The 14,199-nt window shown below is 42.0% G+C and overlaps 1 protein-coding gene across 1 annotated transcript in view; it reads left to right on the top strand.

Annotated features, from left to right (window-relative positions):
- ZNF652 (zinc finger protein 652) overlaps nt 1–5,714 on the top strand; it is a 36,328-nt gene extending 30,614 nt beyond the window's left edge. Inside the window, exons 4-6 of the mRNA XM_033170508.1 lie at nt 66–181; nt 1,159–1,303; nt 3,228–5,714. Coding sequence (XP_033026399.1) covers nt 66–181; nt 1,159–1,303; nt 3,228–3,748 — 782 coding nt within the window. The 3' untranslated portion in view covers nt 3,749–5,714. The remainder of the gene's footprint in view (nt 1–65; nt 182–1,158; nt 1,304–3,227) is intronic.
- Nucleotides 5,715–14,199: the final 8,485 nt, after the last annotated feature.

Below are 14,199 nucleotides of genomic sequence, written 5' to 3'. Positions count from 1 at the left end.
AGCATTGTTTTCACCACTTACTGATTCTCCTCTCTAAATACTTGTTCCCTAATTTGTCTTTTCAGCACACACTAAGGACATGCCATTTACATGTGAAACCTGTGGAAAATCCTTCAAACGCAGTATGTCACTCAAAGTTCATTCCCTGCAGCATTCGGGAGAGAAGCCTTTCCGGTGCGAGGTATGCACTCTTGCTAATTCAGGGTGCTGTTAGAGTTGGGAATTACTTTGAATTTTAAAAACGCGCACAATGCAGAACAAACATCTAGACTCCGGATATTGGCGACTGTTTGCTGCTTGTCTGCTGCCCAACTGTGAGATTAATTGTGCCATATCATCACAGTGTGAAGTAGCAGGGGCGCTGTAAAATACACTTCACTATATGATAAGGCACTATAGCTGACTGGCTGACCATGTTCTTTCCATCATACAGCAAATTCTGACTATTTTAGCATAGGCAGCAGAAGAATAAAACTGAGTATGAGTGTAGATTTAGAGATGCGGAAAATTGGATGTCAAAGGTGAAAGCGAGAAAAGAAATACGGTAGTCTTGTGGAAAAGCAAATTGAAGCTTTTGCCTTCCCCCCAAAATGTTATCTGCAAAAATTGGGTAGGGGAAGAAGAAGTTCCATTGTGCAGGCAGACGTTCTTGCGTGAATGGAATTACTTTGTTGTACGCAATCCAGTACGTGCATCAGTATTGCGACTTTGATTCTCACATTTTGAAAGCTTGATTCTTGGGTGTTTTGACTTGGAAATGAAATAGAGCAAAGTTCTCCCTTTTCATTTCCTGCTCTCTACATATACCACTACAAATTTTCCACCTTGCCCTTAAGTCCATAAATCTGGAAGAATATTTTTGTTTCATTTCTCCCAACACAATAAACTGATCATGTCTTTACAGTGTAATTTTTTGAAAATTTTTGAAATAGTATAGAAACTATCCTGGGAACTTATTAGCACAACAGGATTTTATTGAAATTATTTTTATGATAGCCTTAGCAGCCTTGAAACTGTGTGTGGTAAGGCAGAATGAAAGCTAAATCAGAATGAGAGCCTTTTGGGTCTCGTCACAATGGGATATATTGCTGCTGCATTATAGTTTATTTTACCCTGATTCTTGCAAATGGAAGACTTGTACCCTCTTGTTTCTTTTAGAACTGTGATGAAAGGTTTCAGTACAAGTACCAGCTCCGTTCCCACATGAGCATCCACATTGGACACAAGCAGTTTATGTGTCAGTGGTGTGGTAAAGACTTCAACATGAAGCAGTACTTCGATGAGCACATGAAAACCCACACTGGTAAAGATGTACTTTTTTATTCTGTAATGTGAAAGTACACTAGGCAGGGTTTCCCAAACTTGGGTTTCCAGCTGTTTTAGGTCTACAGTTCCCATCATCCTTCTAGCTAGGGATGTTGGGAGTTGTAGTCCAAAAACAGCTGGAGACCCAAGTTTGCGAAACACTGCACTAGAACAAAAAAGGTCATACAGTGGTGCCTCGCAAGACGAAATTAATTCGTTCTGCGAGTGCTGTCATCTAGCGAAAATTTCGTCTTGCGAAGCACCAACGGGGGAAGAGCAGTTTGACGGGGGGGGGGGGTCATGAAAATTTTTCGTCTTGTGAGGCAAGCCCATAGGGAAATTCGTCTTGCGAGTCAGCCTTTCATTAGCGAATGCCTTTTGTCTAGCGAGGCATTCGTCTAGCGAGGTACCACTGTGCACAGTCCACAATAAAGAGATTCATCAGCATGTACTCCTCAGTTTTATTCATAACAATAATACAGAACATGAAAAGAAAAAGACAGGTTCTTGCCCAGTCTATAAATTTTCATGTACAGTGGAGAAAAGTCAAGGGTAAACAACAACCGAACATAAGGAAACAGAATTGCACATGGGGGAAATGCAAAGGGTTAAGATCCAGGTTCCCCAGAAAACATGGGTTTAGAGGAGAGAGAGTGTGCTCTAGGAGAAGTTATGGCCTTAAAGAGCAGCATCTAGTATAGAAAGTTATGGGAGCTGGAGAGCTTTAAGCATGTTTGCTGGATACAGAAGGGGATGGGAAAAGAATGTAGGGATTTGGAACAAGGTGTTGCATCGTCTGAATGATAGAGGTGAATGAGTTATTAGATAAACAGGAAAGAACTGAGGTTAGTAAATGGGAGGCCGAAGTGAAAGTTGCAGTGACACATGGACCCTGTCTGCTTTCAGGGGGAAATACTTGGGCTCTGGAACCTTGGAAGGCTGCTGCCAGCCAGAGTGTACTGTACCAAATGGTCTGCCTACTTATAAAGCAGGTTACATTGAGTGCAGAAAGCAGAAGCCAGTTGTGGTAGGTTAAGAGAAGAGGTGGATAAGACAGCAAGAATAGAGTCTGTATTCTGGTACAGTGGTACCCCGCTAGACGAATGCTTCGCTAGACAAAAAACTCGCTAGACGAAAGCATTCGTCTAGCGGGAGGCTGCCCCGCTAGACGAAAAAGTCTATGGGGCTGCCTCGCAAGACGAAAAAATTTCGTCTTTTTTTTTTCGTTTTTGCGGAGCGCGGCTCCCATTGCCGCTCCGCAAGACGAAAACCCCGCTAGACGAAAATTTTCGCGGGACGAATTATTTTCGTCTAGCGGGGCACCACTGTAGTTTGGAGGGAAGATCTGGAAAAAAAAACGTGACTATAGATAGAAGGGTGGAATAGGTCAAGGGAGGACTTTGTAAAATCAGAGAAATGCTGATTCATTTGAACACAATACAGAAGGAGCTGGAGGATAGACTGATTATATTCTGCTGAAAAGGAAGAATAATTGGGGAGATGGCAAACTGAAATTGGAAGGGATAGGATCCTGGGGCACATGGTCGTCTCTGCAAGCAAGACTGCGGAGGAGAAGGTTTAGGGCTGTGTTGAAGGAGGAGGGGTGGAAAGAGTGTGTTTGGATAGCTCCCATTTTATACTGAGAGTCAAGGAACTGGAGAAGTTAGAGGAGTGCAGCCTCTGGGCATGAAAAGTAGAGAAGCGTCAAGGATTTAAACCAAGTTGGCGTCATAAGCATTGCTTAGCTAAGATCATTGTTGTGTGATTTTAAATCTTCAGTCCTTTAACATAGCACCTAATGTATTCCTCAGCCTTTGAAAAAAAAAATTATTGTAGATCTGTGTTCTGCTTTTTTACTACGGTTAATGAATATCTGATTGAGGTAGATGGAGAATGAATTTCCACGTTCAATTTTTCAACAGGAGAGAAGCCTTTTATCTGTGAAATCTGTGGCAAAAGCTTCACCAGCCGCCCCAACATGAAGAGACACCGCAGAACTCACACAGGGGAGAAGCCATATCCATGCGACGTGTGCGGCCAGCGGTTCCGCTTTTCCAACATGCTCAAGGCACACAAGGAGAAGTGCTTCCGTGTTACCAGTCCTGTAAACGTGCCACCAGCTGGCCAGATCACACTAGCCACAAGCTCTCCTGCCACCACTGTACCTTCCATTGCGAACACACAGAACATCCCTGCTCCTACTCCACCAATCAATATGAACCCAGTGAGCACGCTTCCACCCCGCCCCATTGGCCACCCATATTCTCACCTGCACCTCCACCCCCACCATCCACATCACCTCCCTGTCCCTGTGCCCCCCGTCCCTCATTTACCTCCACCTCCTGCTCTGTTTAAGAGTGAGCCTTTAAATCATAGGGGCCAAGGCGAAGACAGTTTTCTACGACACCTAGCGGAGAAAAACAGTTCAGTACAGCACCACTAACTGGTTTTGTCTTCTGCCTGCTGTTCAGTTGGTCTTGCGAACCTGGAAGTGTGCTCCCTCTCAAGAAATCTCGCGGTGGCTTCTGCAGCCCCAAGGGAAAGAACTTCACATGCATCTTGGCTGTTCTGCAAAGTGGTCATCAAGCCCAGGGGAACCGATAGGACAGAAGCCCAACTCGGCTTGCACATTTTACTGTTGACTTTTTTAGATTTCAAAATGACTGAGACTTGTGAAATTTTTTATAATTTCATATCAGCTGATGAGGTATGCTTGCTTTTATATCCTGGACTTTCTCCTCAAAGAGGGGATGAGCCTGGTTTCCTTTGTACTAATCAGAGACTGTGAGACTAAATCCCAGAGCATTAATTATCACTGTGTATTTGTTAATTTCTTTTCAGCTTTTTTTTTTGGTGTGTGTGCGTGCGTGTTTGGTTGTGTGCGTGTGTGTGTGTGTGTGCTGGTTATGGAGTGAGCCAGCCACATGATCGCAGAATATCAAGCATTATAGGAAAAAGACGGTAAACAAAACTTAATCCCATTTGAGTAGTTCTCCTAACACACTCTTTATTTTAATACGGAAAAATTATTTTAGAGTTTTTGTATAGACCTATTTAGTAGCCTGTTTCTAAAATGAAATGTATTTCAAATAAGCGGTGTAATTTTTTTCAGTGTAGCTGGACCTATGTTGTTGCAATAGATAATTTTTTATAATCATTCAAACGTGATTCTTTAAGGAAAAAAAGATGCAAATAGCTTATAATAGGGAAAAAAATATTCTTACATCTGTACTACTCTTTAAAAGGTGCTTTGAAAGGGAGAGGAAGGAACCCAATAAGTCTCTGGTAAGGCTGCCTCAGAAGTGGAGATGATTTCAGAACTTTATATAACTTATTTGTAGGGTGTTGTTTTTTTTCTAAACGTGACGGTTACCTTCTTTCAATGTCACTCGAGGGTTGCTAGACAAGAACATTAAACTACTGTATTCCCACAAACATATTTCACTTGCCTCTGCTGGACTGAAGTGTGGAACGTTTCAGAAAGGATAGACTGTCTCATGGGGGGGGGGGGGAATTGGGGGTATGAAGATGCAAGGAAGAACTCAACCAGAAGTGACACATTTGGAATTTGTATGCTGTTGTTTCTTTAGCATACATTAGGACCTAGTTCATTTTATAAGATGTGTGTTTAAGCTATGACTTAATCTGGGAATCATACTTGATGCTGCTTTCCCCCCCCCCACCAAAAAAAAAAAGATTCAAGAGTTCATTAGGATAAAAGCGGGGAACCACAAATAAGGTGCTCTTTGGTTTGGTTTGTAAAAAACAACAACCTTGAATTAGCAGGAACGCAGTTGTTATGTTGCCTGAAATGTTTACCCACAGAGTATGTGCACGCAGTGAAGCAGGGTCTGGTATAGAAAAGAGGTGCATATTATATAGGATAGCTTCTTTCAGATTTGACTTCAGGTTTCACAGGTATGTGGCAAAGAAATGTTTGAATGTTAAGCAAGTTGCTAGTTGTGTTTTCTCAAAGTCTCCAGTGGCGCTAAATTGTGGCAAACTAGTTTGAATGCAGAGAGTCATGGTTCTTATTCAGATGTAGTTTACGGAATTTGAAATACAGCACCATTTTAAGCATCTGAAATAGCTGTTGGCTCCTTGAGGAGAAGGCACAGTGATACGCTCATGATTAAAAGAGGTGAAATTTCCTTAAGCTTAATTTCACATGCCCCCCCCAAGACCATCATGCTGATCTCTTTCTTAAAATGCCATTCTCTTTTTTAAAAATTAGGCTTTTAAATCTTAGGTGAGGGATTACATCTGATCAAACAGAAAGCCCTCTCTATTGCACCTCAAGGTTGCTAATTGTGTTTTTACCATCTCTATTAACTTTGATTTTTGCATAAAAAAATAGTATTAGGCCTTTTGCATACCTATTCATATTTGAATAAAAACCTCTAAATCTCCTCCTTCTTTCTGGAAAAATAAGTATTTTTTAAAAAAATGTGATAACATCTGTTCCTTCTCTTTTGTAGGTAGTAAAGCTAGCTATAAAAGTGAATAATTGATACGTAACAGTTTGTCATCTTCAACTACCCTGAATGGTTTTATACATTCCATGTCATGTTTGCAAACCTACAGTTCTGTGTAGATAGGCCACAGATCAACAAACTGGCTTGTTAAATCTACTTTTATAGGAAGAAACAAAGAAAAAAACCGTTGTGGTAAAATCAGTTGTAATCCACTTTTGCAAAAAAAAAAAAAAATTGGTTTTCTCAATAAATTTACAGTATTTGGCTGCTATTTATGAATCCTACTACTTGAGATGGGTGTGTTATTTTTTCCCAAACAGCAGCTGAGCTGGCTCTTTGAATGTGCGGCTGATGGGGGCAGCTGCAGTTCTACTCACAGTATCTATCTGCCCTTCCTACCTATGGATGGATTTGCAGCTGCTGTGTTGCAGTATCCAAGCCAATTTCCTGATTGTAGAAGGTTCTAATTGGGTTCGGAAGAACATGTGAAGAACCTCCCATCAACACAAAAAGCTTGGGGGGTGGAATTGAAAGGGATGAGGATATTGGGGACAGCTGACAAATGCAGCCCCTTGCACATTTATTTCTCCATGCGTCCTTTGGAAGCTTGAGTTAGAACTAAACCTGTTCATAGATACTGTCCTAAGGCAAGTGGTTTCAGAACATGCATCTCTGTGGGAGGAGGTCTGACTTGTTCTCAGTATTGGGGATATTGAGGTGCCTGTGCTGATCTCTTCCTGAACCTGGGAAAAGTGGGACAGGCACTGGTTACATGGATTTTGTGTGCGTCCCTCGGAGGCCATAAGACTTTGCATATTGCACCTTCTCGTTTCCTGAAAGTGGCATTTACGCTTGGATTTTAGTAATTTAGCTCGGGAAACCTGAGAGTCCCATTTCCTTCAAAGATACCTGAGATGCTCCAGAAATCATGAATGCCCTGACCTTGGCAAATCCATGAAGGAAGTGTGTCTGACAGTTATACCGGTACTTTCAGAGTGCTATAAGAATCTAGTTTGTTGCATCGCATTCCAAATATCTTCAGGTGGCAATGAAAGCCAGCTTTGCTTAAACGGAATATTTGATTTACTCTTCATGCTATTAACTAGTGCAGTACTGGCTCTGATGTCAGAAAGGACAGTCTATCCCTTTGAGTTACAAGTTGCTTCAAACTTTAAAAGAGGCACCAACAATTTGCCACCACAGTATCTCTGCATAATTAAGACTGATCTTTGCATCAATACATTCTTCCAAGCTGAACTTCTTACAGAATCAGTGATTCTGACATACTGAAAGTTAGGAAGTATCCATGGCTAAGGTGAGGGGACTGAAGTGGCAGATTGTCATTTTCAGTGCTCTGCCAGTTTGTGCCGGCTGGTTTGAGAGCAAGGAGGGATTTTACCTTTGTCCTCATTATTATTATTTGCCCAGGCAATTCTCGGTTTTGTTTTTAATCCCTCCATTGAAACCAAGAGGGAAGGGAGGAATTCGCTCTGCCAACTTCAAATTCATCCTAGAGCTCCTTGGAGGAATCAAATACTTTGGATCCAGCAGATCCAGAACCACTTCCAGCTCATCCCTCTAGTGCCCCGAAACCACCAGCAGCCTAGATCTATGACCATAGAGATTTTTACAGATGTGGTAGCGGCCTCTGTAGCAGACTCCTGGCAGCAAATCACCTGTGCCCCATAATAAGGTCCTCTCACCTGGGTTTTAGGATCACTGTTCCTTCTGAAATTTCAAGATCTGATTAAAACTCAATACATTTTCCCCCCAAGCACAAGTGCTTGAGCAGTGGGTATGGCAAACTACTTGGGATTTGTTTTGCCAAGGTTGCTGAACTGCAGGGTGCAGTTCCTTGCCACCAAAATTACTCCATGTAGATGTAAGAACTAGCTCATCTTGGTTTTTGAAAGTTGAGTTACTTTCCTCATTTAAAAATCACTTGGCTCCAATTCTCGAGAGTACTAGAGTGGAGCAAACAAGTAAAAAAAAAGTCTGCAGAAAGTGGATGTTTTGAAAGACTGGTTGGATATTACTAATGCCATTACACACACACACACACACACACACACACACACACACAGTCTATAATATTGATTTGACATGTATATCTTTGTTTCAATTGCGAAGGCTTTTTGAATAAGCTGAGGTTTTTATTCCTGCAGTTTGGCTTTCAGGATTGCAGCAGGTGGCACCCTAGTAAGATTGGATAATAGATGAAACGCACAAGTTGACAATAGCATATTATGCTTCTGCCAGCATGTTGCAGTAAAAGTAAGTTGCGTGTTGCAAACCAGAAATACGCCACCCTCGATTTATTTATTACATTATGTGCAGACATGGATGCAGTTCGGAATAAATGCTGGAGCTATCTTGCATTGGCTGGGACTCGAAGCAATCTTGCAAAATTAGTAGCTTGTGGAAGCTGCTGCATGTTCACTTTTCTAACATGCAACCTCTTTGGCAGGTCCGCTGTGGACTGTGAATACAAACACTGTCCATTCCTGTTGCCCATATTTATATACTTATATATTTTCTTTAAAAAATTAAATTAAATCTTGGACACAGAGAACAGAAAACCTTCCTTGTGGCATTGTTGCAAAATTACTTTCCTGTTGTGCTCCTGTAGCATGTCTTATTAACAACCTTGTTTCCCATCTGTACTCACTTTTCAATAGGGAAAGAGATTTTATATACAGAAACTGTTCTTGAGAAAAGGGGACACCCTCGAGGTAATGAGTAGTTGGGTATTGGCAGCTAGTATTTAAAATCTCCATGATTAAATACTTCTACAGTCATCTCCCTAAAACATACTTTTAAATATAATTCATTGTTAATGGCATTTGTGTTAAAACTGTCAGAGCTGTTGGCATTTCTTTGCTTAAGGTTTTGCTTTTCGTTTTAATTGGTTTTCTGATGATTGGGGCATAATTTTGCTTTGCTATACTGGTGCTCAGTGCTGCTAAATACCAAGCTACCAGTCTGCCAATCAACTGCATTAAAAAGAGAACTGCCTTCGGGTTGCTCTGAAGGGAACTGATGGTGTGGAGCGACCTGCTTTTGGGCTCAGGGCTGCACTGCTTGAACATGGTTGCCCATTTTCGTTCTTGCGCTTGAGTTGATTCTCCTTAACCTAACGTAACTGTTAATTTTTGCTCTGGTCCTACCATTGGGCGTGTGGGACATGTGTATTGGGTGCCCATCAATTCCCAGAACACTTGTGGAGGCAGTGCATGCCCTTCAGGAACCCAGTGTACTGTGTCCATGTGGAGTGGTCCTCTGCCACATCACAGGTGCAGCTAAATCCTTAAGCAAAGTGAGCAGCATTCTGTGGCCTCCTAAGTCTGCATCGCTTCTGCACAGCATCTGTTTCCACTAATTTCTATGCAAATTAAAATGCTAAATTGCATTGTTTATCAGTAGTAGGAAAGGAACGGTAGAAGGAAAATGAGGAAACTCTGTGCATCCCCTGTGCGTATGTGAGCTTGAAACCTACATGGAATTTTGGGTAATGCTCCTAGGACGAAGGGTGTGTCGCTTCTGTGTTGCACAAATCCTGCTGGCCGCCCACTTATTCCAAGGTTCCTCTTACGTTTTCTCCCAGTCGGCCTCCTTCCCTGCCCTTCTAACGCCAGTGTTCTTGCAAAAATAACAGTATTTCAAATGCTACAGAAGCCCAAGCGTGGGGCTGGAAGTATTTATGCTAAATGACATGAATCATACTCATTTGTTATCATGTGAGGAAACTTCTAGCACAATTCACAATTGGGATGTGGGTGTTCTTTCAGCAATGGCTAGGACTTCTTACAGAGCCTGTCCAGATAATTGCTGAGAATCTTGCTGCATAAAGAGGTTTCAGATATGTGCAGTTTTATAGTCTTTTGGTTGGTTTGAAAAGCTGCAAGCCTGTTTTCTGCAGCAGACTTGAAGGGATGGCATTGGTGATGTCAGGACCTATCATTGTTGTGTCTGTGTCATAACTGAAGCAAAGTTCCTTTACATTTAAAACAGACGGTCCAACATTTCTTGATGGTTATTGAATTGCTGCTGACACAACTGTTGCAAGTTGATGTAACATTTCCTGTGCTATGCTTGGAACAGCTGACTTTCTGTACAAAGGCTCTTTTTTGTTTTCTTGTGAAACTTACAGGAGCAAGCTGGTGTGAAGCAAGCCAGTCTGCTATCTGAATATCCGACTGCAAGGAAATACAAGGTTGGAGCTGTAGCAAGCACTTGAGAAAGAGATATGCTCCTTTCGACCACTGTCCTGTCACTAGTTTTATGCTAATTAAAATGCTAAATTGCATTACACTCTGCCCTCTTTCCCTTGTTGTCCAAAGGGCAGTCAATTTTGATAGATAAAAATATATAATTGCAGCTCTTAAATTCCTTATTTTTAAGATAGCATTGCATGGCAAGTCTTGGTATAGTTCCTTGGTACCATAAATGTGTATCGGGGAGAAGTGCATCAGTAGGAATTGTTTTATAACCTTGTTAGTTTATCTCTGTGGAATGAAATAGGATGAGCAGCTGAGGGGTGGGGCACTCTAGCTTCTTTCTGCCTTTGCTCTGTCTGTAGCATGCTGGAGTATGGATTGTTGTTTGCGGGGGGGTTTCTCCGAAATATATCCCAAACCACAGCTGGACACTCTTTATCTTTAGGCATTTAACCAGCATTGTCCTGCGCTGATCAAATGCAGCTTGAGAAAAGGGATAAATCAATTGTACAGATGTATTTTTGTCAAGCTTTTCTGAATTGGGACCCTTCTGGAACTACAACCTGCAACACGGTGGGACCCCAGCACCCCAGAATTTTGTAACCATATGCACTTAATCTTCCTGCTTTTCTCTTTTGAGTGCCCTGGTACAAGAAAGGGTGTGGCAAAAGTTGTGCAGAAGAGGGGCTTTCAGCAGGGCAGCTTTTCATGCACACAAGAGTAAAGTTGTACTTGTTGAAATTTCCTCTTGTATATAATGATTAAAGGTACGGGAGGTCTTCTCTCCTTTGCGCCCAATCTCCCTCTCTCTCTCATCTGGCTTCCTTTTCTTGCTAAAAACCACCAGAAGCAAAAATGGCAATGATGCTACTGCTGCAATCGACCTTTCTGGGGTCAGAGGACTCTCTTGTGGACCACCCATCCCCCAGGAAGAGCAATGCGGTAGAACGGTGTACTAGATACTGTTGGTGTTGAGTGCTGAATTCCAGGTTAAATGTTGGCATTTCCAGTTCATAGATCTCTGGCAATACGACTGGGAGAGACTTTTTTGAAGGACCTACCCATTGCAAGTCAGTGAATCAGCTGTTAGTACTGTTAGCTCTTTGCCATCTGGAAGGCAGACAAAGGACACAGTGGCTTCGTCCTCCCACAAGATCAGCGGTGCCTAGACTTGCACTCCTGTAGTGGCACATCCCCAAAAGCTAAATTCGGTCACGTTCATTCTATATTTTTGAGACTTACGTTCTAATGCTCAGTTGGCTTTTGAGATTAGGATATCCAGGTGCAAACTTAAAATCAGCGGACCTAAGAATCTCACCCCAGCCCATCCCTCAAATTAAGAGCAGCGATAACAAGAATGAAAAAATGCAATCGAGGTGCTGCTGTTAAGTCTCACTGAAGTTTGAGAATGCAGGCAGTGCCCTTGTCGTTCCAGTTTGTAAAAGGATCGGTTTTGTGTCTGAAACTTCGGTGTATAGTATTCACCAGAGTGACTGATGGGGGAAGCTGCACTTATCAATGCACCCATACCGCCATGAATGGATACAAACCCATCACTGTACATAATCCCTCAAAAAGTTATGAAGTGTTGTAAGTAGCTGCCACTATGGATTTCTGTGCTACCTGCGGGAGAAAATAAGGCCCACCCTCTACTTACTGAGCAAGACTGAAATGCAGGTTGCTAGATGATGGACAGACAAATAAAAAATAGGGAGGGAGATTCTGGCAGAGAAGGGACAGACTAGACTGTCCCGTCTCTCCACCAGAGCTTGGCTTTCGTGCTGGTTGCAGAAGAAGAGACAGAGGACCAATCCCTCTCACACCAGCCTGCTTGCCCGAATGGAATGCTTGGTCCCAAGTTGTGAAACAAAAATTTATGTTTTAATAATGATAATGATGATGTATTATAATCCACCTTGTGAGGAAATCCTTCACAAAGCGCTTAGAGTATTTTAAATTACAAGTTCATTTAATAAAACCTTTTTAAAGCACATAGTGGGCAATAATAACACTAAAACTACCAGCATAAATCAGTAACCCAGCCACACCCCAGTTAACTGCCTTCATCCATGCACGCCATCAAAAATTTATGGAAGTATTTTCAAGCCACCTTTAAATGCAGGAGGTGGGACCTGCTTAATGTCTAACTTTTAATATGGAATTGTGGAGCCACAACCAAGAAGGCCCAGTTATGCATTCTCATCTGTCTAATTATATGTGTCTCCGAAAAATTGTACACATCACTTGGGAAGACAGGCGAACTAATGGCAGTGTACTGGAAGGAGCAGTGTCGAAGCGGTGATTCTTCAACGTCGTTGGGCTGGTCGTGTTGTGCAGATGCGTGATTATCGTCTTCCAAAGCAACTACTCTATTCCGAACTTAAAAATGGTAAGCATAATGCTGGAGGTCAACAAAAGAGGTTTAAAGACTCTGAAGGCAAATCTAAGAAAAAATGTATAAACACCAACAACTGGGAAACACTGGCCTGTGAGTGCTCCAATTGGAGAACAGCCTTTACCAAAGGTGTCATGGACTTTGAAGATGCTCAAACTGGGGACGAAAGGGAGAAATGTGCAATTTGGAAGGCATGCTTGGCAAACCCTCACCATGATCAACTCCCACCCGGAAACCTATGCCCCCACTGTGGAAGGACTTGTGGATCCAGAATTTGCTTCCACAGTCACTTACAGACTCACTGTTAAGACCGTGTTTATGGAATACAATCTTACTCAACTATGAGTGATCGCCAAAGAAGAAATATATCTGTAAACACTTGTGTGTTTCGCACTGGTCCCTTAATTTTGTGTTGCTTTTGTGACTCCTTTGGTCAGGGCAATTGCAGTTAATAGTTTGCAAACATGGCCAAAAAGTGTTGTTTCCTATTTTCCCCTCCCCCCCCAAAAAAAAAAATCACCCTAGGTGATTTAAGTGAAAAAGAAAAATAATTATACAGAACTTGTGAGAATATGGGGGTGAAAACTCTTTGATTTGAGTTTGAAAAACGGTAGGGGGTCAAGTTTGTCACAGTTGCATGAGTGATCAGTTTAATAATGAGTTGCATTTCCTACTGGCCTGCCCTGGTATGGGTATAATTGGTGCCATTATGCCAGTGTGGAGACTTCTTAAATATAGGGAGACCTCAGGCATTCTTTGGTAGTTGGTAGAGACAACATCTGCAGCTTTCTGGTAAGCTAAAATAGTCCTTGCAAAGACCGCACCCTGTGCTTTAATGACCCGTTTCCCTTATCTCTCTCAAACATGTGGTATTGAATTAGAAGGTTATGCAAAACCAAAGATGCTTTAGGTGAGCTGTCCACAGTATTTTAGGGTGGTGGTAGGGTTGTTTAACATGCCACCCTTTGCTTAGAACCCTGTAATCTAATGTTCTCTGTGGCACAGTTTGAAATCTATAGTTAGCCAGGAGCAGGGTGAGGTTTTCCAGCCGTGGCAACTTTATTTTTAAACATGTCTATTTTTGTTTCTTTCATTTCCAAGTCTCTTGCTGAGTAGTGAACCGGGAGCTGGCTATATGGTACAGGTGCTGAATCTAGCTTTTTTTAAATCACATTTGTTTGAGGGGTGTGTGAGAGGACATTGGGGAACTCTCTAGTCTAGATCGTCTTTTGCCAGCCTCTTAATGGGAAATTGAATAATAGGACACAAATGCTATGAACTAAACTCTTCCAGAGTGAAAGGGTGAAAAACCTTAACACTTGTTGGTGATACACGTGCCCTTGACTGCTTGGTTAATTCTATTTTCTATTTTTTATAATTTCAATGATTTTAGTTTTAATGTTTAAACATTCATAAGGGTAGGAGTTACTGGGGTCGTGGAATATATTTGGCTTCACTTTAATCGGAGAACTTGATCAGGAAAGGGTGACTTTTAAAATGACCCAGTTAATTAATGCTCATAATGATTAGTCCCCATCAGATCCCTTCTCAATTTAAGTGGTATGTTTCATTTGCTTGACCAAATCGTTTTTCACAAACTGAAATCTGCAGGCTGGCCTGCCTTCTGCCGAAACACTGATCTGCATCCAACTTCTGATCTGACTCAGATCAGGCCCATTGAGGTTAATGTGTTGAAGTTAGCTGTGCCCATTCATTTCAGCTGGTCTTCTCTTGAGTATGACGAGCATTGCACGCAACCCTCTGTCTCTAGCAAACGCTGCCTTTGTCACTTTTGCAGGCCGCCTCT

This window comes from Lacerta agilis, chromosome 14, assembly GCF_009819535.1.
Source record: "Lacerta agilis isolate rLacAgi1 chromosome 14, rLacAgi1.pri, whole genome shotgun sequence".
In the NCBI taxonomy this organism is placed as follows: domain Eukaryota; kingdom Metazoa; phylum Chordata; class Lepidosauria; order Squamata; family Lacertidae; genus Lacerta; species Lacerta agilis.
The sequence above is the reverse complement of the archived record's forward strand: the minus strand, read 5'-3'. Positions and strand labels throughout refer to the sequence as shown.